Genomic DNA, 25,457 nt, shown 5'->3' on the forward strand with positions numbered 1-25,457 from the left:
GATGATTGTGGACTTCAGGAAACAGCAGAGGGAACACCCCCCTATCCACATCGATGGAACAGTAGTGGAGAGGGTAGCAAGTTTTAAGTTCCTCGGCATACACATCACAGACAAACTGAATTGGTCCACTCACACAGACAGCATCGTGAAGAAGGCGCAGCAGCGCCTCTTCAACCTCAGGAGGCTGAAGAAATTCGGCTTGTCACCAAAAGCACTCACAAACTTCTACAGATGCACAATCGAGAGCATCCTGGCGGGCTGTATCACCGCCTGGCATGGCAACTGCACCGCCCTCAACCGTAAGGCTCTCCAGAGGGTAGTGAGGTCTGCACAACGCATCACCGGGGGCAAACTACCTGCCCTCCAGGACACCTACACCACCCGATGTCACAGGAAGGTCATAAAGATCATCAAGGACATCAACCACCCGAGCCACTGCCTGTTCACCCCGCTATCATCCAGAAGGCGAGGTCAGTACAGGTGCATCAAAGCTGGGACCGAGAGACTGAAAAACAGCTTCTATCTCAAGGCCATCAGACTGTTAAACAGCCACCACTAACACTGAGTGGCTGCTGCCAACACACTGACACAACTCCAGCCACTTTAATAATGGGAATTGATGGGAAATGATGTAAATATATCACTAGCCACTTTAAACAATGCTACCTTATATAAATGTTACTTACCCTACATTATTCATCTCATATGCATACGTATATACTGTACTCTATATCATCGACGGTATCCTTATGTAATACATGTCTCACTAGCCACTTTATACTATGCCACTTTGTTTACATACTCATCTCATTTGTACATACTGTACTCGATACCATCTACTGTATCTTGCCTATGCTGCTCTGTACCATCACTCATTCATATATCCTTATGTACATATTCTTTATCCCCTTACACTGTGTACAAGACAGTAGTTTTGGAATTGTTAGTTAGATTACTTGTTATTACTGCATTGTCGGAACTAGAAGCACAAGCATTTCGCTACACTCGCATTAACATCTGCTAACCATGTGTATGTGACAAATAAAATTTGATTTGATTTGAAAAAAAAAGTCTTTGCTAGGTAAAGCCCGGCCTTATCTCAGATCACTGGTCACCATAGCAACACCCACCCGTAGCACACGCACCAGCAGGTATATTTCACTGATCATCCCCAAAGCCAACACTTCCTTTGGCCGCCTTTCCTTCCAGTTCTCTGCTGCCAATGACTGGAACGAATTGCAAAAATCCTTGAAGCTGGAGTCTTATATCTCTTATATCTTATAGCATCAGCTGTCAGAGCAGCTTACCGATCACTGTACCTGTACACAACCTGTAGCACACCCAATAACCTCATCCCCATATTGTTATTTATCCTTTTGCACCCCAGTATCTCTACTTGCCCATCATCATCAGCAAATCTATCACTCTGATGTTAATGCTAAATTCTAATTATTTCGCCTCCATGACCTATTTATGGCCTTACCTCCCTACTATTCTACATTTGCACCCACTGTACATAGATTTTTCTATTGTGTTATTGACTGTACGTTTGTTTATGTGTAACTCGTGCTTTTGTTGCACTGCTTTGCTTTATCTTGGCCAGGTCGCAGTTGTAAATGAGAACTTGTTCTCAACTGGCATACCTGGTTAAATAAAGGTGAAAAAAAAATATATATATATATTCCACAATGTTATTAGGCCCCACTTAAAGGAATACTCCACCCAAAAACTGTTTCGTTAGTCCATTGTTGATATAGTCCCAAAATCTTTTGCTTGTCAGCAATCATGTTTTCAAGATATGTAACTTTCAAAATACAGAAATCATCCCGGTATGATGCAGGAATTTCCTTTAAGTGAGTTGTCTTTGTCTCCTACCTCTGCATTGTCTGTCCCAGGATTATTTCACGATAGGCAAAGCCGATTGATCGTGTTCTCTCAACGGAGGAAGAGGATCCTATGTCGATGGCCTGTAAAATAACAATCAACTGTGTACTGGTTTCTGTTTGACATTGCTTTTTAATCATTCTCTTTACTGATGTTCAGACATTTTTGACACCTGAGAATATACTAAAACATTTGATACAGTTAAGTGTCGAAGAACATTAAAGTAATGCTGCGTTAAACCACCTGCCCCATTGATTACTCATTTCCCTACAGTCCTGTACACCCCTTTATAAACCTCAATCTCAGATTGGGTAAGTCTCTAAGAGCTTTTAACACCTGGATGGTACATTATTTGCCCATTTTATAATTTTCAAAATTCTTAACTCAATTGGTTGTTGATCATTGCTAGACAACCATTTAATTCTTGCAACTTGGCAATCAACTCCAGTAGATTTGGCCTCGTTTTAGGTTATTGTCCTGCTGAAAGGTAAATTCATCTCCCAGTGTCTGGTGGAAAGCAGACTGAAACCAAATTTTCCTGCAGGATTTTGCCTTTGCTTAGTTAGCTCTATTCCGTTAATTTTTCTTCCTGAAAAACTCCCCAGGCCTTAAGGATTACAAGCATACCTATAACATGATGCAGACACCACTATGCGTTGGCTGCCACATTTTTTGCAGTATTACTTTAGTGCCTTATTGCAAACAGGATGCATGTTTTGGAATATTTTTATTCTGTACAGGCTTGTCACTGTCAATTAGGTTAGTATTGTGGAGTAACTACAATGTTGATCCAACCTCAGTTTTGTGCCATCACAGCCATCCATTAAACACACCATTGGCCTCATGGCGAAATCCCTGAGCGGTTTCCTTCCTCTCCGGCAACTGAGTTAGGAAGGATGCCTGTATCTTTGTAGTGACTGGGTGTATTGATACACCATCCAAAGCAATGAATAACTTCATCATGCTCAATGGGATATTCAATGTCTTTTACCCATCTACAAATAGGTGCCCTTTGAGGCATTAGTAAACCTCCTTGGTCTTTGTGGTTGAAATTCACTGCTCAACTGAGGGACTTTACAGATAATTGTAGGTGTTGGTTAGAGATGAGGTAGTCATTCAAAACTCATGTTAAATTGCACACAGAGTTCATGCAACTTGTGACTTAAGAAAATGTTTACTCCTGAACTTAAGGCTTGCCGTAGCAAAGGGGTTGAATGCTTGACTCAATACATTTAAGCTTTTCATTTGTAAAAATGTTGAAGAAGAAAAAAAACATTCCACTTTGACATTATGGGGTGTGTAGGCCAGTGACAAAATAATCAATCAATTACAAATTCAGGCTGTAACCAAATGTAAACGTCAAGGTGTGAATACTTTGACAGCACTGTAGGTTGCTACACCCACTAAAATGTTTGGGAGCATAGTGTAAAACTTTATTTTTATAGTTTACTCTCCAATAATCAGCACCTCTACAAAACATTTTTGGGGTGTGCGTCAGTTTATGCCTTTTACTAGACCAAGTAATCCAAACATGAAATATGACTAATGATTTTATTGTGGTCATAATATAGAACAATTAATAGTCCCAAGTAATTAAGACAGTAGTCCCCCGACGGTCACATCACATGAAGTGAACACGTTACTATGACATTCATGGGGGTGAGACTCCAAGAGCTAAAAACATAAATGTGGAAATGTTTAGTCGCTGAAATTAAATTTACCATAACGGTATGCGCTTGACACAACTTGACAAACGTTAAATGTTCAGCATTGACGCTAATAAACATGACATGAAAAGCATACAATGCCAGTGTGCAGCAGAATAACTAATACTAGCTATATATTAAAGCCTCCATGTTAAAAGTACATATTTCAATTACAAATATAAAGTTAGTCACAGCAGTGAAAGCATTTTTCCTCCACACCTTCAAATAAATTAAGACAATTCAAATATTTTTTCTACTTGCAGGAAAAACTCGATAAGAGCTTTGTACACAAAATAATAAAGGAAAGAACCAACCAGGGCTACAAAATCAAATAAATATAACGTACAAAACATCTCGACAACAATATTCATGTTATATTACAACTCAGGTCTAAAAGGTGAAGAGAAAGAAATTTGACCCCTTCAAAAAACAAAAAGGGAAGAGATGCTAGTTTGTTATTACATTGTCAGCCAAATGTCATCGCCATTACAATCCTCATAAGGTAAAATTACTGTTTGGATTTGATTACTCAAAACTGAATGAAGAGCCAGAGGCCATAGTCAACCAAGTCAAATTAAAACAATATATTTTTTCAAAATAAAAGGGTCCCTTGGGTGACAAAACGTACCAAAAGAAAAACCTTGGTAAAAAAATATAGTTATAATGCAGTCTATTGATTATTTTTCCATAATATTGTCATGATGGAAAGTTGTAGTTGATTGGTTGCTAATTTGTTGATATTGGACATTTAAGTACTGTAGCATCTACAGATCTCATACAGCGGCTGCATAAAAGCCCATCATTTTGTCTGCTGTGAGATTGTATGGACCCAGGGGAGAGGCTGAAATATGTATCTAGATCTGTAATGCCCTGAGGAAGTGGACATCTGGGCAGTACCAACGATCAGACAAGATACACACACAAAGTACAACATAAAGAATGAATTAGAAAATGCCAAACCTTCATAGTTTAAAACATGTACTAAGTTGGAAAAACTACAGACAATGACTTTGTTATACATGTCTCTCACACAGTGATCCACAGTCCAAACCAAGGAGGGAAACAACATGAAACAACGTTTCTGACAACTGATTGAAATGGACATTGGTTATAACACTTGAGGTTCTAGTCAATCCGTATCGCGGAAGATCGGCGTGACTGAAATGTAAAAGGCAAAGTTCACGTGTTAGCGAAAGGACGTTTCAATTTCCATCTCGCAATCTAACGCTTCAGCAATCCAGATTGACAAGAGACATTAGTTTACAACAGTTTACTACTTTAATCAATTTCATCAGCAAACAATTCAAACAAATGTTACTAGATAATGCTGAGGGTCTGCAATAAATATGCCAATCAATAAATTGGGAACAATATCAGAAAACTCTAAAACCCTGTACTGACCTTGTTATGCTGGTTATGTGTGCTCCAATAGAAAGAAATCTATAACATTACATTAAAACTACACTTGAGATTTTTATGTTTTAACGAAAATAATTATATCTGGGGATTCGAAAACCTCTCTTGCGTTTGACATTCAAGAAGTGATGGTGGTTCTCAACTTTGACCTGATGAAAAGTTTGAAATTTGTTGAATTTGAAGCCAAAATCACATTGAGGTGGAAACCCATTCAAGGTGACCTCACAACTTCATATCAAACAATGATTCACCCTCAAAGTAGAGAGAGCAAGTACTGAGCGTAACAGCAAAACAACAACTACGTGCAAAACACTGAACATCTCCAAATACACAACTATGTGTTAGAAATTACAGTACTGTGAAAACTGGGTCACAAAGGGAATCATACAACAAGCCAGCTTGTTGGCCACATTCACAATGCCCTCATTCTTAGCAGGAGAAAGGCTGCGAGCCGCAGTTATAGCTGCCTCCCGCACCACAACTACATACGCTGCCTGGATTCAATGCAGCCATTCAACACCAGCCTACATACAGTAAGGGCATGACTCGGCTGTGGGTATTCATTCTCAAAGAAACCAGGCTGAACCAGGTTAGGCTGGCTGCTACATCCAGTATCTGTCTCCTCAACATTGCTACCTCATCCCTGGGCGTCACTTCAAGGGTGTATTCATTGGGCACCAAACGGAAGAAAACTAAAACACAGAGGGACTACCTAAACTTGTCCAGTAAGAAACATTTGTTTAATTTTCCGTTGCAAAATGTTCCACTACAGCGTACCCTAATGAATATGACCCAGGTAGAGGGGGGACGGCTAACGACCCTGTAGATGACGAGGTCTTCCTTCACTCAGAACCGTCATCCTGGAGCCGCCATTCCAAATCAACCAGCCAGTCTGGGTGGGACTTTCTGGGGGAAGCTCTTCACTCATGGGAGGGAGTAACTTGACTCATCATGGTGTGTTCAGGAACACAGGTGCTCTCTAGGGTGGTGGAGGGGACCTAACTTCATTTGTGGATCTTCCAGTTCCTCAGCAGAGGGAGGGACCAAGTAGGAGGGGTCACATAGCCGGTGTGGGCCCCGCCCCCCAGGAGGAGCCTCTCTGCCTCAGCCCGGCCCTCCATCACCCAGGCCTCGAGTCCTGCAGAGAGAGATCCTGCGAAGGGAGAGATGGAAGTCAGGGGTTAGAGAGAAGACATGGACAACAGGACGACACAGACATACACTCTGTGTATAGTAGAGAAGACTTCAGATGCATGATGCAATACGCAATTGCCCGTGTCATTGTCCACGCAAACATACTGTGTATCTGTAGATGTCATACTACAGTATAATGTAATAACACACAAACAGTATTGAAATAAAGCACATTGTAGCCAAGATGCAAAACACTACAGAGATAAATAGATTACTTAGACATGTTATGCAGTGCTGCTAGTGTTATGGCATTCCGGTTTAGAATATTACACTCACACTTAACCACACCTCATATCTATAAACCCGTTGGCACTCCACAGCCTGTTTAAACACAGCAACCCAACAGCCGTAAATCACACCCTTACTGGACCCTGGGTGACACGTTTATGCTAATTTGTGGGGTGATAAAGTATCTCATTAAATATATGGCATTGTGTAAACAAAGGAAGATGTCAGAAGTTAAGGAATTGAAGAAAGAAAACTGACTATGGAAGACACGAAGAAGAAGGACAAGCCCTAGCTGTAAAGACAACAGGAAACTGTAGGGACTTCCGTACCTTCTGGGGACTCTATGCACACACTGCCGACCGAACGTCTCTCACTCACGGGTCTCAGTCAGAGGCACATTGCATGCTGCCCTGCAGTTCTCATCCTTACTGTGACTGCTCTCCTGGGCGGCTGGAGCCGGGATGCTCCGGCTGCGACACGTCAGCTTCTTCAGCTCGCTGGCAAACGAGATGCCCTTCCTCTTGTCCTCACGGGCCATCTGAATACACACACACACCAACAGTCAGTGTTATACCTGATAAGAGCGAGAAAGATTATTGCTGCTCATAAGAACTTGAGCCGATGCGTGGGTCTCTCAAACATTGGCATAATTGTATCATTTACACAAACGTTTGAGTTATTATATGCTTATTTTTCAAGTTCAGATTCAGCTCTTTTTATTTTTAGAAGTCATTTCTCTACAATTAGTAGAGATATACACTAATACATATATACACACACACTGGCACAGTTAATTCCTTCCCTCCAAACCTGGGTACCTGTTCTTTGAGCTTGAGGATGAACTTCCCTGCGCCCCTCCAGCGGCCCTGGACCTGGTACACACACTCCTGGTCCAGGAGGACCCTCTGGAAGGGCTTAGCTTGAGAAGACTTCTTACTGCTGGCCTCCTTCGACACCTCCTCCACCAACACATAGTCACTGGGGTTAGTGTTACTCAGAATGCTCAGGGAGTACTTGGCTTTGCTCAGCGTCTGTAAAGGAGACCCGAGGAAAGATATTTTTCTTTAACGAAGTCCTTTCAGTCCAAACCCATTTCAAAATCAGCTGTCAACAGTTCATTCATTCATTCATGTGTATCTGTAGGTTTAACTTGTTCTGAATCGCATATACCGGTTTAGTGCATGAATTGATGTCAGAAAATATGCATTTAAAAGCCAGTCTCCTGTGATTCCTGTTTTTAATGTGCAGCGCCACATCATCACCTGCTGGATGATGTCCTGCGCCGTGCTGTATCGAGGGGCTCTGATGACTGTGTGAGGTTGTTCTGGGGACACGTCGTGCACCTGGACGAAGAAGGTGTCGTCCTCCCCTGCTACCACCCTCTCCACGCCCTCCTCCACTCTCTCCACCACTCTGTTCTTATAGTTCAGGTTCTGCCAACACAGCATTTCATTATTCAAATTGTTTCGTTATTGAGACTTTCCCCTGTATGAAAGTAAAGTGGTGTGTAATTCAGAACATGTCCACAAGAGGGGGGCCTTAGAACATGAAGAAATTCATAACAATTCTATAGAACAAAAAAATACACGATTTGTTTGAAAAAGAATGGGCTTGACCTATTTCTCATATAAATATCTTGACTCTAGAACAGTGTTGATTAAAAAAGTCGCACCTCTTCCTTGGTTTTAAGGTAGATTCTGCCCACATATCCCTCTTCAGGCTGCCAGCTGTTGACCACCCTGACGATCTCCTCCTCGGAAGCTAGGGGGCGCTGCTGAGGACACCGCTTACTGTCACTGCGCTCCTTCACCAGAGGCACCTTCTCCTCACACAGGAAGTACTCACCGGCACCTTCTGTGGACGTCGGTAACTAAAGTTGGGAGATGGGAAATCCATGAGCCACTTTGAACAGAGTGTGGCAGGTGTGTGTGGGCGTGCGTCAGTCTGTGGGTGGGCGGGCTGGGACTGACCGTATCCAGTAGCTGTCTGACGGTGGTCTGCTGCTTCACAGACACTACAGTGAAAGGCTCTGCACCTGGGACACCATGGACTGTCACCTGGTGCTGCTGGGCTGTCCTCCGCTCCTCAGAACTGAACAGCTGCCAGGGATACGTACAGATAGATACGACAGAGTATTTTACACAGTCCTCGCATGCACGTTAAGGTTGCTAGCTAATTAGCTCATCGGATGCTGTTCGACGAGCTCCAAAAAAATCTAAGTAATCCCTAGATGTTCCTTCCCTAGTGGGGTGTGAGCGTGTGTTACCATGGCAGCAGGCAGGGCTGTGCCGGTGGGGCTCTCCTCTACTCTGCGGCTGTAGACGAACAGACTGGACACCTCCAGGGGCTCGTTGTGCTGTGTCCTCAGCTGGATGTGTCTGTAACCTGGAACAACACACAACCAACCACAGACATTAACAACAGGGAGTAGAAGTGTATTAACCTGGCCTCATGTCATGCTATAGCTGCTAGCCAACTCTGTACATAGTGTGTTGCAACATAGCATGTTGATAAATACAGTAGCGTGTTGCTACATAGCGTGTGGACAGATAGGTTTCATGCTGTCGCTTGAGAACATTTGTCAGGAATATTTAAAGTGAAAATAGAACAGTTTAAATGAATCACTTTCTTCCTCCTCTATTCCCCCCCCCCCTCCTCTTCCTCACCTGGTTTGAAGGCCCGTAGAGGCAGCGTCCTTTGAGCGGTGGTCTGGGAGCTGTTATTCTCAACCACAGCGATGCGCAGGAAGCAGGCGTCCTCAAAGTGCACGTGGAACAGGAAGTGCTCTGACCACATGGGGTTGAGCGTGTTGCGGTGGATGGGCTTGGTGCGGAAGTGGCAGCAGTCCACGGGCATGCCCAGCACGTCCACCTCCACACAGGGGCTGCCCGCGCTGTTGGCTGGGCACACGTTCTGCCCCGACACAATCTGACAGAGAGGGGGAGGACATCTTTACTTCATGTCAAAAAGTGAATTGAATCATCTCAAAACACGTTAATACAGATACATGACTTATTTACTTAGTACTTTATAATACTTCTGTCAGCCGAGTGGTTAAGCGCGTTGGGCCAGTATCCGAAAGGTCGCTGGTTTGAATCCCTGAGCTGACTAGGTGAAAAATCTGTCGATGTGCCCTAATTGCGACTGTTAGTCACTCCGGAGGAGAAATTAAACATCTCTTTATTTAGACATAACTAGTCTTTTACCCTTCACTATTGCAAAATATTTATTGGGTGGCGTCCCTGTCTGTCAACTAGACAAATCAGATTTATGATGCAAATAGCTCTAATAAACCATCAAAGCCATGCTGAAGAGCCGATGGGAGTGCTTTGGGTAAGTGTGTGTTAATACCCAGAAGGGTAGTTAGTGGGAGAAACCAGTACATAGGTCATACTGAAGTGCGTTTGGCTACATTCTAGTTTTTGTTGGGTTGAGTATCTGGGTATCCCTAGAGGGGGAGAGATTGTGTGTGTACTCCCAGAGCACTGTGTGTGTGTGTGTGTGTGTGTGTGTGTGCGTGCGCACATGCGCCCATGTACAGTCCCATCCATATATCCACGTCCAGTCAATTCCTATTGGACAAACTATAATCTAAAACACAACCAAAACAAACTGAACATTGATCTAAATACTAAACCTTTGACTACTTAATACCCTATAAGTGGATTTGTTCAAATACTTGAGTTCTTCAAATGGGGGACCTAGATACATTAGTGCTTTCATTCTTAAACGGTAAAACAGAGATGTATGAAAATACACTCTAATAAAAAGTGACATTCCGTACTGTCGCCTCATATGAAACATTTGAAAAGGCTGGACTATAAAAAACCCTGTTTGCAGTCCAAAACCATAGAGGTGTGTGTGAGTGCTCACCGTCAGAGAATAGAGTGTTGGGCTCATGCTCTCTACATCTCTCTCCAGGGGGCAGAGTTGCTGGTAGAGGGGACAGCAGCGATCCCACAGCACTGGAGGTTTCAGAACGTAACCACAATGCCCATTTGCTTCAAACAGAGCTGTGTTCAACTGCATGGGCAGGTCTAGAGAGAGAGAGAGAGAGAGAGAAGAGAGCGAGCAGAGAAGAGAGCGAGCAGAGCAGAGAGCGAGCAGAGAGCAAGCAGAGGTAGAGATGGAGAATGTGAGTGAAAGAGGGGAGAAAAGGAGAGAAGGAAAAAAAATAGCAGACCTTCCACTCTAAATCCATTGTTCCACAAGCATCACTTAACATCATTTTTGTTTGGAAACGCTGAATTGGCACAGGTGAGTGGAAAAACATATCAGCTTGCAAAGCTCCGTCCAAGCTTTGTAAATTAGTGTAAAACAGACAAACCCCATAAAATGCATCAGGCCCATCAGTATCACAACCATGTTCAGTGTACCGAGTGGACTAGGTGCTGCCAAGGTCAGAGCGCCCCCTTACAGAGAAATGACATGACATCCATGCGAGCACAACCCTGCCAGTGTTTCTCCAATACATCTCCACAGGGTCATACTGTAATGGACCCTGCCCACGCCATTTCCAATGAGTAAGCAACTGGAGTTTCATGAAAAGTTCAATGAGTTCAAGAAGTAGGGCCCTGAGTTTTTCATTACCATGTCACCTGACCAGGGAAGAACTCAAGAGCCCTAGTTATAGACTTCATGGGTTACTTCCTGATAAAGTCCCAGCCTGGTCCTGGACAATTAAAAAAAAAACTTTTCAATGAAGAATCACCATTGAGCATAGTCTCATCCAGGGACTAACCTGGACCGACCCTCTCAGTAAACCTCCACTCCATCACCTTACCGTCAGTCTGATAATTGAGGGCCACCACTTGCATGCCGTGTAGCCAGAAGGGCAGAGGGTTGGGGTTGGCTGAGTCGATGCGCGTGGCGGCCGGGTAGGTCCTTAGCAGCTGGCAGGTGGTGTGCTGGATCAGCTTCCGGGAGAAGCGGCGGCAGAGGCGCTTGGCAGCGTTCTCGTTCACCGAGGAGATGTGGTAGCACTTGGGAGTGCGGATGATGGCGCTCAGTGACGCGCTGGGGCTGAGTACGGGCGACGTCTGCTCCTCCCAGCCCAGACGCATGGCCTCCACACCACCTGGAGGTCAGTCAGACGGACAAATGTACATTTACAACCTAGCTAGTCATTTAGCAGATTCCCATTCTGATACTAATACCGATTATAATACTAATACTGATTATAATTCTAATACTGATTCTGACACTAATACTGATTCTGACACTAATACTGATTCTGACACTAATACTGATTCTGACACTAATACTGATACTAATACTGATTATAATTCTAATACTGATTCTGACACTAATACTGATTCTGACACTAATACTGATTCGGACACTAATACTGATTCTGACACAAATACTGATTCTGACACAAATACTGATTCTGACACTAATACTGATACTAATACTGATTCTGATTCTGATTATAATACTAATACTGATTCTGATACTGATACTAATACTGATACTCATTCTGATACGTTTATCCAGAGCAATAACTGTGAATAGTAAGGACAGATCAGATAACGATTTGAACACATTTAAAAAAAGCTTTTTTCCAGGACCTTAAAGACACTAACATTTCATTAGGTAGGATTTAAATAATACTAATCGTTACTTCCTTAGTGTTCTCATTGATCATGAAAGAGGCATTAGCTACAATACTATTCAAACGCTCTGCCAAGCCTCAGTGCTGAGCCAGAAAGAACATGGGCCTCCAAAAAGAAAATCCCATTTCAACCCTTCTACAAACCCTTTACAAATGTCACGACAGCTCCTCTCAGCATCTTTCAGTATACTTTTCATTACATCGTGCACTCACTTTTAGAGGGCCATTTTAAGTATGGAAAAGTTAACAGGCTGGTTCCCATGGGGTGTAGTCCGACTATGTGGGTGTCCTTCCCTGTCCCTTCACATCCCGTCCCCCAGCTCCAGGTCTAGGGGTCTGGGTCATGGGGAAAGGCCCCGGCCATATGTACCCTTCCCTGTCCCTTCACATCCCGTCCCCCAGCTCCAGGTCTAGGGGTCTGGGTCATGGGGAAAGGCCCGGCCATACGTACCCTTCCCTGGGGTCCGGCCCAGCGTCACCGCCTCCCCGGGGCTGCCTCCGCTACGACCAGGAACCGTGCCAAAGATGGACTTCCTGCTCTTTCTGTCTTTTCTTCTGCCAGAGGCCGAAGGAGAGAGGGTGGAGAGGCCTGTTTCCCACACAAGACAGATGGACACACACACAGAAAGAGAGCCCCAGACGAGAGTGTAAGACAAGGGCACCAGCTCTCCTCCTCTCGCTGGTTTAATGTTGCTTGTTTGTTCTGGCTGTGCTCTGGAGAATTATGCCCCTAGCAGATGTGCACCTGATTCTAATTTACCATCAATTCATAGACCTGCATTTTATTCCTTTGTGAACTTTTAATCGGTATCCCTCACGATTGAAAAATCACCAGGCAGAATAAAAACACTCTAGGAATAAGCAAATGCACAACATTTTGAACATAAACCATTTATATGCTGGAATGAGCCATACAGTAAAGTAAATTAAATGAAAGGAGGACTACCAGGGAACTTGACGGCCTGGCAGTAGATGACGAGGTCAGAGAGCTCCTGAGCGATCTGTCGACTCTCCTTCTTGTTCTGGGGGAGATGGAACTCTTCTCCCAGCTCCATGTCAAATACCTGGGGTAGGAGCAGAGTCAGTCACTCCATCTGAGATTACTTCCAAGAATAAAAACCTTTCAGGTGCATTTGTCAAATCTGGTGTCTCCTAGTTCTCAAAGGTCTCTCTTGGTTCAGAGACTAGAGGTCAAGGGTTAGAGGTGAAACCAACCTTCCCTTTGCTCTGGGTTACAGCATTGTCTGCTTTCTTCATCCTCTTGGGCATCTCATCAATGATGGGATGATCATCCTTGTCACCCGGGGACTTCCCGTCTGGTTTATCATCTAGGATGTTATCTGAGAAACAGAACCATCAACTTTGAGGGAGGGAGTCAGGCAGACCAGCTTTATTTAATCAACGGACTGCTTTCAATGTGATGTTAGTCAATGGTTTCACATTGAGTCTTCCTTGTCAAACCATAAGTGCTAAACTGAGAAGAATTCCATCCCATATCAGATAGCTTGCTTGCAATGCTGGGAATTGGGGAAATGCCATTCCGAGGAAAACATTGGTCCCCCACGAATACCACAATGCAATGCAGATTCTGTAAACAAAGAGCTGGGAGTTTGAGCCTCCTGTTCTTCTCTCGCCCACACACAGCAGGACACAAAACATGAATGTAAGCCATCCATCACACACATCCAAAGTCAAAGTGCTTTGCGGTTAAAGAGGAATTTTCACCAACATGGCAGTTATTTTACAGGAGGAATCCCACCGGTTCAGTGCAGTTACAGTACAGTGTAGTGTTGTCTGTCTGTGTCTCATACTGCTCTGGTTACATGTGGTAGTGGCTGGTGAGAGCATCGCTTATCCCCAGAGCTCCTAACAGTAGAGTTTTAACCCCCGCGGCTCCCCGTTGGACAGGGGCGCGCAGGGGCCTGAGAAAACAGATGTCTTTGTTTTCTCTCTCTGATGAGCCACTGCCACCAGCGAGGTCAGGACGTACATATCAAAACACAGCAGTGCGGATGGGGGGTGGCGTATTTACACTATACTGGCCCTGTGTGTACTGACAACACGGAGACAAACAGATCATTAGACATGACCCCCCCCCCCCCCGAGCGACATGACCATCATCCCATCTGCAGCGTAGTACTACAACAAAACCCCAAACACAATGCAACAGTTCCAGACTTCTAACCCACCCAGTACCCACACTTGGTACATTAAAAGCCCCGAATTCACTCCAGATAGCGCAACGGAGACATGCAAAGCGTACAGCACCCAGGCCAAGCTCACTGCACAGGCAGAGTGTTACAGTAGGAGCCATGCAGTAGCGCTGGTACTGTGAAGGCGGGGCGGCTGGTTATGGTGTTCAGTTTACCTTCAGGGCTATACGAGGCAGTGGACGCTGTAAGAACGTCAGCTAAGGAAGCACAAAGGAACCGTCAGGAACAGAGGGACAGGGGAGGAGAGAGTACAGGAATAACAGAAACCCATCTCCAAGTAGAGCTACGGTAACTCGTGTTAAAAAGAGAGAATCAAGGAAGATGTTAAAAAGAAGAGTCTAGATACAAGATCTCACTCCTACATTACTGGTCCATGTATGTGCTGTGTACATTACTGGTCCATGTATGTGCTGTGTACATTACTGGTCCATGTATGTGCTGTGTACATTACTGGTCCATGCATGTGCTGTGTACATTACTGTTCCATGCATGTGCTGTGTACATTACTGTTCCATGCATGTGCTGTGTACATTACTGTTCCATGCATGTGCTGTGTACATTACTGGTCCATGCATGTGCTGTGTACATTACTGGTCCATGCATGTGCTGTGTACATTACTGGTCCATGCATGTGCTGTGTACATTACTGGTCCATGCATGTGCTGTGTACATTACTGGTCCATGCATGTGCTGTGTACATTACTGGTCCATGCATGTGCTGTGTACAGTCGTGGCCAAAAGTTGAGAATGACACAAATATTAATTTCCAAAGTTGCTGCTTCAGTGTCTTTAGATATTTGTCAGATGTTACTATGGAATATTGAAGTATAATTACAAGCATTACATAAGTGTCAAAGGCTTTTATTGACAATTACATGAAGTTGATGCAAAGAGTCAATATTTGCAGTGTTGACCCTTCTTTTTCAAGACCTCTGCAATCCGCCCTGGCATGCTGTCAATTAACTTCTGGGCCACATCCTTACTGATGGCAGCCCATTCTTGCATAATTAATGCTTGGAGTTTTCTTGAGGATTGACCACAAGTTCTCAATGGGATTAGGGTCTGTGGAGTTTCCTGGCCATGGACCCAAAATATCGATGTTTTGTTCCCCGAGCCACTTAGTTATCACTTTTGCCTTATGCCAAGGTGCATTGTTCGTCACCAAACTGTACCTGGTTGGTTGGGAGAAGTTGCTCTCGGAGGATGTGTTGGTACCATTCTTTATTCATGGCTGTGTTCTTAGGCAAAATTGTGAGTGAGCCCACTCCCTTGGCTGAGAAGCAACGCCACACATGAATGGTCTCAGGATGCTTTACTGTTGGCATGACACAGGACTGATGGTAGCGCTTACCTTGTCTTCTCCGGACAAGCTTTTTCCGGATGCCCCAAACAATCGGAAAGGAGATTCATCAGAGAAAATTACTTTACCCCAGTCCTCAGCAGTCCAATCCCTGTACCTTTTGCATAATATCAGTCTGTCCCTGATATTTCTCCTGGAGAGAAGTGACTTCTTTGCTGCCCTTCTTGACACCAGGCAATCCCTTAAAAGGCTTCGCCTCACTGTACGTGCAGATGCACACACACCTGCCTGCTGCCATTTCTGAACAAGCTCTGTATTGGTGGTGCCGCGATCCCGCAGCTGAATCAACTTTAGGAGATGGTCCTGGGGCTTGCTGGACTTCCTTGGGTGCCGTGAAGCCTTCTTCACAACAATTGGACTGCTCTCCTTGAAGTTCTTGATGATCCGATAAATGGTTGATTTGGGAGCAATCCTACTGGCAGCAATATCCTTGCATGTGAAGCCCTTTTTGTGCAAAGCAATGATGACGGCACGTGTTTCCTTGCAGGTAACCATAGTTGACAGAGGAAGAACAATGATTCCAAGCACCACCCTCCTGTTGAAGCTTCCAGTCTGTTACTCAAACTCAATCAGCATGACAGAGTGATCTCCAGCCTTGTCCTCGTCAACACTCACACCTGTGTTAACGAAAGAATCACCGACATGATGTCAGCTGGTCCTTTTGTGGCAGGGCTGAAACGCAGTGGAAATGTTTTATGGGGATTCAGTTCATTTGCATGGCAAAGAGGGACTTTGCAAATTGGCATCATATAAACTGAGGCAGCAGACTTTGTGAAAATTAATATTTGTGTCATTCTCAAAAAAAAATTCTTTTGGCCACGACTGTACATTGTTACTGAGGGTTAATATACAGTCAAAGTGAGTATCTGTCTCACCATCAGACAGGGATTCATAGTCATCGTCGTACTCGTCTTCCTCCTCTTCATCATCATCATTGTGGTTACCAGGTGAGCTGCCAGCCGGTGCCCCGTTGCCGGCCTGGGCCTGGATGTGGGCCAGCTGGTGAGCCTGAGGGAACAGAGCACAGTATGATTGGTGGGAAGTCCTGTAGCCATTGCCCCCATGTCAACAAGCAAACTACCTAAGACAAACCTGACGTCATCCTGCCAGGGACACGTGCGTAATAATGCACGTGTTCACACTGTATAAGATCTCACCTTCTGTTTGACAATGTCGACGGGAGCCTGGTGTGCTTTCAGCTTCTTGTTCTTGAGGAGGATCTTTCCCTTCAGTTGCAGCGGGGAGGGCAGCAGAGGGTCATCAGAGAAATCACTCTCAAACAGGAATTTGGTCACCAGCTTGTCTCCGAAAACAGACTTCAAAACACAAACAAACAGGAATCCTCACAGGCACGCTACAATCAAAGGCTTAAAAAAAAAAAATCAAAGTACTTGGAGCAATCTCCAAAGGAAGGAATGCAGTAACAAGGTTCTTCGAGACAGGACACATGACACATCAGCTAGAATCCCTACAGATCAGGTCCATTGGAGCCAGGAGGAGTACCTTGAAGATTTCAGCCATTTTGCGTTGCTGGGGTAGAGAGCAGTGGTTCTCAATGGACAGGATGACCGGCATGTCTGAGTTGACGAAAGCAGTGCGATTGACCGCCTCCACCACATCCTAGAAGACCACGGGGCATAATGAGGCATAACGTACATGACACTAGTCCCATTTATTCTAGAATACAACCCGTAAAGATTACAGCAGTATTTATCAAGCTACAATAGAGGTTGGCCATTATTGTACTGTATCTAGGTTAAACAGTGACATAAGGTCAAAAGTGGCAGTGTGCCATGGTCGTGCCAGGGTCGTGCCAGGGTTACAGACTAACCTTGAAGGGGATCTTGGTGGTGAGGGTGTGCCCATGGTAGATAATGGGTGATCCGTCGTCTCCATCCCAACAGTCCAGCTCCACACTCCTGCAGCCCTGCAGCAGCACCTAGACAACACAAACGACCACATCCCATAATAATAAGATGGACGATCACACCAACACAGAATTCATCTTATAGCTCAAGCACAGCAGGAAGCCAGAGTTTGTCCTGGTCAGTTCATATAGTCTGGAAAAACTCCTGGCCCTGCTTATGGCAAACCACACCGGAAACATCCCTCGCTTCTTTTTAATCTGAAAACCGGATGTGGGGATCCCGCGCAGGCCTTTCTTTTACACCTGCTACGTTAAGTAAAATGATCAGATGCTTAGAAATCCCCTACAAAACAAAACTAGAAAAAGGTCAATTTCCTGAAGAAAATATATACGGTTGCATCAATCATCACCTGGCTGTAGAGCTCTACAGAGGACTCTCCTTTGAGCTGGTGTCCAGTGAGGTACGTGTTGTGAGAGGACTCTACGTAGTAGTAAGACATGGGATACTGGAGCTCCTCCGTGTTCACCTGAGACTCCTCGTTCTTAGACGCAAAGTTGTCCTTGTCCATTAAAAACCTGGGGAGGATTAGAGGTAAAAGGTCACTAACTAAACGGGTGAAATATGTCATCTCAGAATTCCTGTGACGGAATTTCTTGAGTCGGTCAACTTCATATTTCTTGGGAAATTAATGTACCTGGCAAAACCTTCGAAGGACATCCAACCCATCTGACGCATGCTTATGCAAGGCTCAAATTTCTGAGATGGACAAAAGAAACCCAATTAAACAACAGTAATCCGGTCCTTACCTATATGTCTACTGTGCAGTATATCACATGTCTGCCTAGTTAAAGGGACATTACACTCCAAAATCTAATTCGGACAATTTTTTCAGACTGTAAAAGACATCCCTTAAGTACAGCTTGCTGGACCAGTCATGTGACCCACCTGGATGACGCTGAGGATCTCGTCGTAGGTCAGGTGTTCCCGCTGGCAGTTGACCAAGAAGTCGTTGAGCTGTGGGATGGCCAGCCCCAGCACCCCTAAAGAGGCGTTCTCCACGCCTGTCCCATTGGTCACGATGCTGGCTGCCGCAATGGCGTCCGAGATCTGCTTCTGGTTGTCCGACATCTGCTGCCGTGTTCGGATTAAGAGGCCCAGGTCCGAACCGTTACGAGTCAGCAAGTCTGGAGGACAGGAAAAGTGCATCATTAGAAGTCATTCTCTAACACACTAACGACATGAACGTCCAATACTCCTACACCACAGTGTGAATACACTGTTAAGAGTCCTTCTGAACCAACAAGCGTCTAGAGAGAAATCATCACAGAGCGTTTGGTGCTTCTGCAATCAAGTAGCTTCCATCAGCCCCATTCACCATGATTAGACAGACTGAGCACTGAAAGCTTGTACCATCGCCACCCAAACCAATCCAGTTCTCTCATTTATGTATATATTTAAATATATATACACGTTCTGACCTTAAATATACATATGTATTTTATTTACTTTTAAACAATGACTGAACAGTACACAATGCAAACCACTCACAAACACATAGGAGTACAGTAAAACAATGCGAGGGACAGACCTAGGTCAGGCTGCAGTCCCGTGTCCTTGTCGTCGATCCTCAGGTTGGTGTAGAGTGGGGCAGACTCCGTGCCGGAGCGACTGCAGGGAACGGCGTAGGTGTCAAACAGCTCCTTCAGGTCTTTACGGCTCCGAATGCTACAGCACATCAAAACAAGAACGGGGGCGTTCACATTCAACTGATGGAAATATGAAGCCACTCTTGGAGGACATTGACGGAGGACAATGGTATGCTTTTTCATTTTTACATAAGAGCAACATGTTTTGGCGTGTAGCCTTGGTCTTTGTTTTCAACTGAGAGACACTTCAGAAAACCACAGTGTGTCTTTGACAAAACAACCTTGGGAAAGATTGGTTGGATTTGTAAAAGCTTCTTCTGAATGTTTGAATGGAATGCAATAACTGTGCTCTTGTGCTATGAGAATTCTCTCTATTTTGCCAGTGGGAGTGCATTTAATCACTACCAGTGACTGTATATAGACTATAGTTACTGCGCGCTACAAAGAGAGGAGGCTGGAAGTTGGACGGCGCACCTGAAAGACTTGAAGAGCTCGACGAACTCGATGAAACTCATGGTGCTGCCAGAGATCATGAGGTTCTGGAAGCCCTTGAAACAGCCCTTCCCCCGGCCGTGCCAGCTCCTGCTGCTCCACGCACTACACAGGGACAAGACGAGAGGGGATTGGTTACTGTTATGGTTAAAAACACTAGATTTAAAATCTATTCTCGTGTTTTTTTTTTATGTCGTAGATAAAGACATTTAAATAAGGTGGCAATAGTATTCGGTGTGAGGCTTACACTATCAGTATATGATAATAGGTTTACAGATGTATGATCAACTATATACAATATTTCCCCTCTAAGAACAGGTCTGGGGTCAGGTTTCATGTCTTACCCTGGCTGGGCCTTGGTGCTGCCTGACAGGACGGGGGAGGAGAGAGGACGGGAGGGGTTGGAGCTGCCCATACTGGAGGAAGAGGAGGAGGAGGAGGAACCCGGGGTCTTACAGCTCGACAGGGAGAAGGGTCCAGGGAAGCCGTCCTCTATGGGATCAATAACGTACAGGGTGACACACAATGTAAAAATGGTCAAACACAGTGAACAAGAGTCAAAATCGGTCTATTTAAAATCCCAGATATTCCCCTTTTTGAAAGTATTCCTCCCTGTAAACCATAAACTACTGGTATGTATAGACAGTTACGTGTCACTGAGGAATTGTGAGAGGTGGTGTAGTGTAGGGTAGTGGACAGGTTACCTAGCCCTTCCTGGTCCATGCCGTCACACAGCTCCGGCCTGTTCCTGCACAGGGTGTCCTTGCAGCTCTTGGTTTTCCGTTGGAATATCTCGTCATCGGTAGCGTCCCCGCTGTCTCCCTGTGTGGTTCATGAAACACCCAGTCAGTGACCCAGATCTCCACAAACCCAGACAAACACATTTGAAGGCTGTATTTCTCAAACTAACACTGTATTTAGGTATATTTCTCCTAACCCTGGTGAGAGCCTTCTTCTTCTTCTTGGAGGTAGAGATGGAGTTGTGCTTCTGAGCGCTGGGCTTCTCTGTGCCCCCTGTGCCCATGTTCCAGCGCCGGCCCCCAAACAGCTCTATAGCCTGAGCAAGAGTAGGACCCTCGTACCTGCCCTCCTCCTATTGCAGATGGGAGACGAAACAGACAGCAGTCTATGAGGAGATGGCTCACTCAAGGCTAATTGACATTCCTCGCATCTGTGCTGAAGTTACAGGAGGCTCACTGTTTCCCTTTTGAGTATTGATTAACAGGACATTAGACTTCCCAAATCAATTTTACCTTGTGTATTCTAGACTGATTCAATATACCTGCCATCCCATATCATCCACTACACAATCTCAATGAATTAGTATTTTACCTGATAGAGGCTGACGTACTGCCTCCTGAGCCAGTGCAGTCTCTGATCAGGGAACTTCTTCAGCTTCCTCATGGCGTTGACCAGCTCCACCAGACCCTCATGCAGCATGCGGGCTGTGTGCTTGGGGGCCACAAAGTGCAGCAGCCTGTTGTCTGTAGTATGGAGCCCGTAAAGCAGACTGACCCCATTCTCCTCAGCCCTCATGGTGTGACACAGCTTGTTCTGCAGACACACAGCATGCAAGTCCACCCCGGAGTGGCCCAGGAACACAGCCTTGACCACTGAGAGGTCCAGCAGACCCTCCGACAGGCTGTTCACTACAGGTTGACCCAGGCCTGGGGGCTCCGCGGGGGGGCTGCCGCTCTGGGGATTAGCCCAGGTCAGGATGCAGTTGTCGGGCTGCAGGCGGAGGAGGCAGCGAGCGGTGAGGTGGCTCTCCTGGTCGTAATGGATGACGGTGGCTCCCTGCAGGAGGAACTGGTGGACGTCAGGCTGGAGGGAGAGCACGTACCAGGGGATGAGCTCCGTGCCGTGGCCGAAGGCCCGGTGGGTCTCCTCGGTGCCCTGGAATTCCACCTCTTTAGCCTGCTCAGACAGGTCGCCCTCAGAGTCTGACAGGTCTCCCACCACAAACCTAACGGGCGAACAAGGAGGTCAAAGAGGAGCAGAACACCAAACGGTGGATATTTGTGATCGGTTAATAGTTCTACCTCTGCTCTAGGACATATAGAGCGGGAATGATTGTCTCATCGCCACCTTGTTCTATTCAATGAGTGTAACAACCCAGCCATGTCATCTACCAAAAGAAAACCCCTTTGAGGATAGCAAAATGCATTGAATGCAGCCCAGTCTGAACAAACAAAAAAACGCACCATGCAATTGTAACAGCAAATTCGACACATACAAATAAAGCAACGTAAGTTAGTGGGAAAGCTCTAAATGACAATCTGATAACTTACAAGACACGGTTGGAATCTGACCTGCTCCTGAAAGAGCTACGGTAGGAGGAGGAATGAGGGAGGAAGAACAGAGAGAAAAGGTCAGGAAGTGTCTAGCTACAAATAGTTGAGATAAAACAAGTAAAACAGAGAAGGACTGAAAGGATGAGAGGTGTCACATTTGCCCTTATCTTTCCTCCAATCAACATTGTGAGAGGACTTCCACAGAAAACCATTGACTGAATCCAGAGGCCCCGTCGGAAACAAAATGGTGTCATAAATCAGAAGCCTTTTCCACCAAGTAGCCATTAACCCCAGTCTGAGGACAAACAGATCTCCCATGAGGGTCAGGAAACTACACAGCACTGGAAACTGGCTCTTGTTTTCCAGTATAGTACACTAGTACAGGTAACGGGAACTCTTCAGATTTCTACCACAATAATTTATGCCATTCACTTTTCTTTGTAAAGCCAAAAGGAAACTGGAAAGTAGTGAAACTGCCATCTCAACAAATCATTTCCATCATAAATACTCACAGTCCCCAGATAACCTGACATTAAATATGATTCATGAACCTCTGCTTCCTGTCAAGTAACACTTGTCATTGATTATACAGTATCATAAACCAGGTAGTTTGGGTCCTGGACGCTGATTGGCTGAAAACTGTGGTATATCAGACATTATAAACCGGGTGGTTCGAGCCCTGAATGCTGATTGGCTGACAGCCGTGGTATATCAGACCGTATACCACTGGTATGACAAAACATTATTTTTACTGCTCAAATTACATTGGTAACCAGTTTATAATAACAATAAGGCTTCTCGGGGGTTTGTGATATATGGCCAATATACCACGGCTAAGGGCTGTATCCAGGCACTCCTCGTTGAGTCGTGCATAAAAACAGCCCTTAGCCGTGGTATATTGGCGATATACCACACCCCTCGTGCCTTATTGCTTAACTATAATCTACGCTTTACTGTTGCATGTTCTCTAAAATATCCCGTCTTAAAATACTCTTTGTCTTGCAGTTACTGTGCATCCAGAACGTTCCACAAGGCCAAACAGATATTTCATAACAACTACACCTCTGCTGGACAGAACATTCAATTGTGCTCACATTTAAAAAACATTTTAACAAGCTGCAACAATGGCAGAACTGAAGTGGTCCATGGACAATGTCTGCAGAGCTACTGTGGTTCTTACGGCTCTAACTGAACATTATACTATATCTGTCTCTATGCGTTTCTGTCAAAGCTACAGCAGAGAAAGGAGTTGACATTAAAGGGAGCCTGCCGCTATCAGACAGGGTCACCATTCCTTCTGAAAGGGTTGACATTCAAATAAGAGCTACTTTAAACACAACATTTTGGAGGTCGGCTGCGGAAACATCTGGGGGAAAAGATTTAGGATTTAAAGGGGAAGACGTTATTCTCAACTTTCTCAGATTAAAGGGCATTTAAACAGGTGGAATCTAAATCTATCATCCATGTAATTCTGATCTAGAATGTGAAACATTCATAGAAAATCCACATATAAATAACCTTTGAATCAAACAAGTACTGAATATGCTAGAGGGGAGTAGTCAAGTAGAGGGAACGCCTACATGAACGCCATCACAATATGATGGCGAGAGGAAAGGAGCGACTGTAGATTCTCCCTGACACTTCAGGATTTTTCGTGTCCCCCCACAGGTTAAGGTTAGGATTTGGCAATCCTAAAACTCCTAGATCTGTGCCTGAGTACCACTTCTTCCTGATCCAGTCACTTACTGGTTCCTGTTCCTGTCCATGAATGTCTTTTTGCAGGAGGTGGAGGGGCATTCGTGGTGGCCCTCCTCTCCCTCCTCCATCTCCAGACTGCGGTTGCAGGAGCGGATGATCTGCAGGATGTTGCTGACCGTGGCCTCCTTCTCCTGGCTGTGCAGCCCGTCTGGCCCCGCCCTCTGCAGGAAGTGCTGCTGCCCGCCGTAGTCCCCCACAAACTACACAGAAAGAGAAACAGGGTAACGTGAACAATAAAAGGTGGCACTACACAGGTAAAATAGCAACTTGATGTAATGTGTGCACGGTCAAACTGCTCATCTAGGAAGAGCCATCAAAGCTGCGTTAAGAGCGTCAGAGCGATAGCAGGTGTTGTCTGTCCAGCTAGCCTTGTTCACCCACTACGCTACAAGCCTGGGCCTGGCCCACTTCCTTACCTCTAGTGAGTCCTCTGGCGAGTCGTGAGTTGAGTGGCGCAGGCTGATAATGCTGGCGGCCCCATCCAGCGCGTCACTCAGCTCTTTGAGGAAGACGCCACAGAAGGGCACTACCTTACACCCTGGGATGTTAAGGGCACGGTTCAACACTTTCTTGTACTCGGACGAAGTCTCGTGCTGCGCCATGGCATCTTTCAGCCTGCGCATGGTCTCAATGTCCGACTGCTCCATGAACTGCCACATCTTCAGTACTTTACGAGACCTGGAGCAGAGAATAATTCCATATCGATCTATCACACATCTTACTTATGATTTTTAATTAGGTGCAATCTGAATAATGAAAATTGACAGGTGCTGTATGATTACAGCCGGTTGGAAGAAAGTGAGGCGTGTAAGAAATGCGTCTGGAGGACCAAATACCGTAGTCCAGCCAGGAACTCCATCACGGCGTTGTAGTTGCCCATGTTCCAGCAGCACTTGGCCACGTGGACCAGGTAGGAGAACACCGCTCTCTTCTCCTCCATTGAACTCGCAGTCAGGATCAACCAGGTCACCCACGAGCTCACCTGTTAGAGGCAGCAACTCTCACAGTTACAACATCGTCTACTTCAAGACCTGACAATGCTCTGAAACAGCCAGGCTGCGCTTGAAATGGCACGCTAGTCCCCATGTAGTGCACTACTTTCATAGGGCCCCTATATATAGTGCACCGCTTTCATAGGGGCTCTGGTCAAACGTGGAGGCACTCTATAGGGAATATGGTGCCATTTTGGACACACCCTTATAATGAAAGGACGAGTGTTTCACACTGGGCAGGTCAATGTTCTACATCAACAAACGCATCGACAACAGCACCATTTACGATGAACTCAATGAAACGGAATTAGGCCTTATTTCAACCCAGGTTTAGAGGTCAACATCTCTAACCTAACACGAAACAATGCTGGTAGTCGGCTCTACAACAAGTTATGAAACCTCTTGATTGCATCAGGTCTCGTTTGTTGCATACATCCAACCAAAATAGTAGCGATAAGGGTTTATCCAAGTTCAGGCAGAAACCCTGGACTGGACATAACAGTTGGAGCAAATATTTGCCCGCTGTCATGTTGCGGCTAACCCCCCCCCCTCTCCTAAAACAATGAGGGTTACATAAACAGTTCCACAGGCAGGTTCCTGATACTGCAGTCAGGTCTGCTCTGTCCCTATGGGAGAACCAGTCATCAGAACCAGGGCCAGTCAGACTCTCTGCCTCTCTAAAGTCATCCCTGTAAGCATTCCTCTTGTCGCTCTGCTCGGCTGTCTACAGTTACAGATGTAGGATCTTCATTTGAGCCAATTTGCTACAGCAGGAAAATAATCCCGCAGCAA

At 45.3% G+C, this 25,457-nt stretch overlaps 2 protein-coding genes across 9 annotated transcripts in view; one reads left to right on the top strand and one right to left on the bottom strand.

Moving 5' to 3' along the window:
* The window catches only part of LOC139367848 (uncharacterized), a 29,613-nt gene extending 27,688 nt beyond the window's left edge, over positions 1-1,925 (top strand). Inside the window, 1 exon segment of the mRNA XM_071106183.1 lies at positions 1,896-1,925. Within this exon segment, the coding sequence (XP_070962284.1) occupies positions 1,896-1,925 (30 nt within the window).
* Positions 1,926-2,192: 267 nt separating this feature from the next.
* Positions 2,193-25,457, bottom strand: part of LOC139367988 (1-phosphatidylinositol 4,5-bisphosphate phosphodiesterase epsilon-1-like) — a 76,864-nt gene continuing 53,599 nt past the window's right edge. The window contains exons 4-34 of one of the 8 annotated variants that reach the window (XM_071106447.1): positions 24,510-24,655; positions 24,090-24,351; positions 23,662-23,873; positions 21,913-21,948; positions 20,954-21,587; positions 20,559-20,714; positions 20,326-20,443; positions 19,966-20,113; positions 19,604-19,726; positions 19,072-19,208; positions 18,429-18,667; positions 18,178-18,239; positions 17,893-18,058; positions 17,447-17,554; positions 17,119-17,235; positions 16,773-16,931; positions 16,491-16,623; positions 14,411-14,452; positions 13,258-13,382; positions 12,989-13,106; positions 12,494-12,631; positions 11,212-11,505; positions 10,302-10,465; positions 9,095-9,356; positions 8,695-8,813; positions 8,399-8,527; positions 8,101-8,298; positions 7,691-7,861; positions 7,247-7,459; positions 6,758-6,966; positions 2,193-6,159 (exon numbers count right to left, since the gene is read on the bottom strand). In XM_071106447.1, coding sequence (XP_070962548.1) covers positions 6,799-6,966; positions 7,247-7,459; positions 7,691-7,861; positions 8,101-8,298; positions 8,399-8,527; positions 8,695-8,813; positions 9,095-9,356; positions 10,302-10,465; positions 11,212-11,505; positions 12,494-12,631; positions 12,989-13,106; positions 13,258-13,382; positions 14,411-14,452; positions 16,491-16,623; positions 16,773-16,931; positions 17,119-17,235; positions 17,447-17,554; positions 17,893-18,058; positions 18,178-18,239; positions 18,429-18,667; positions 19,072-19,208; positions 19,604-19,726; positions 19,966-20,113; positions 20,326-20,443; positions 20,559-20,714; positions 20,954-21,587; positions 21,913-21,948; positions 23,662-23,873; positions 24,090-24,351; positions 24,510-24,655 — 5,097 coding nt within the window. In that variant the 3' untranslated portion in view covers positions 2,193-6,159; positions 6,758-6,798. The remainder of the gene's footprint in view (positions 6,160-6,757; positions 6,967-7,246; positions 7,460-7,690; positions 7,862-8,100; positions 8,299-8,398; positions 8,528-8,694; positions 8,814-9,094; positions 9,357-10,301; positions 10,466-11,211; positions 11,506-12,493; positions 12,632-12,988; positions 13,107-13,257; positions 13,383-14,410; positions 14,453-16,490; positions 16,624-16,772; positions 16,932-17,118; positions 17,236-17,446; positions 17,555-17,892; positions 18,059-18,177; positions 18,240-18,428; positions 18,668-19,071; positions 19,209-19,603; positions 19,727-19,965; positions 20,114-20,325; positions 20,444-20,558; positions 20,715-20,953; positions 21,588-21,912; positions 21,949-23,661; positions 23,874-24,089; positions 24,352-24,509; positions 24,656-25,457) is intronic. The other 7 variants (XM_071106451.1, XM_071106443.1, XM_071106448.1 and 4 more) reach the window with 7 other exon arrangements.

This window comes from Oncorhynchus clarkii, chromosome 16 (genome assembly GCF_045791955.1).
Source record: "Oncorhynchus clarkii lewisi isolate Uvic-CL-2024 chromosome 16, UVic_Ocla_1.0, whole genome shotgun sequence".
Taxonomy (NCBI): domain Eukaryota; kingdom Metazoa; phylum Chordata; class Actinopteri; order Salmoniformes; family Salmonidae; genus Oncorhynchus; species Oncorhynchus clarkii.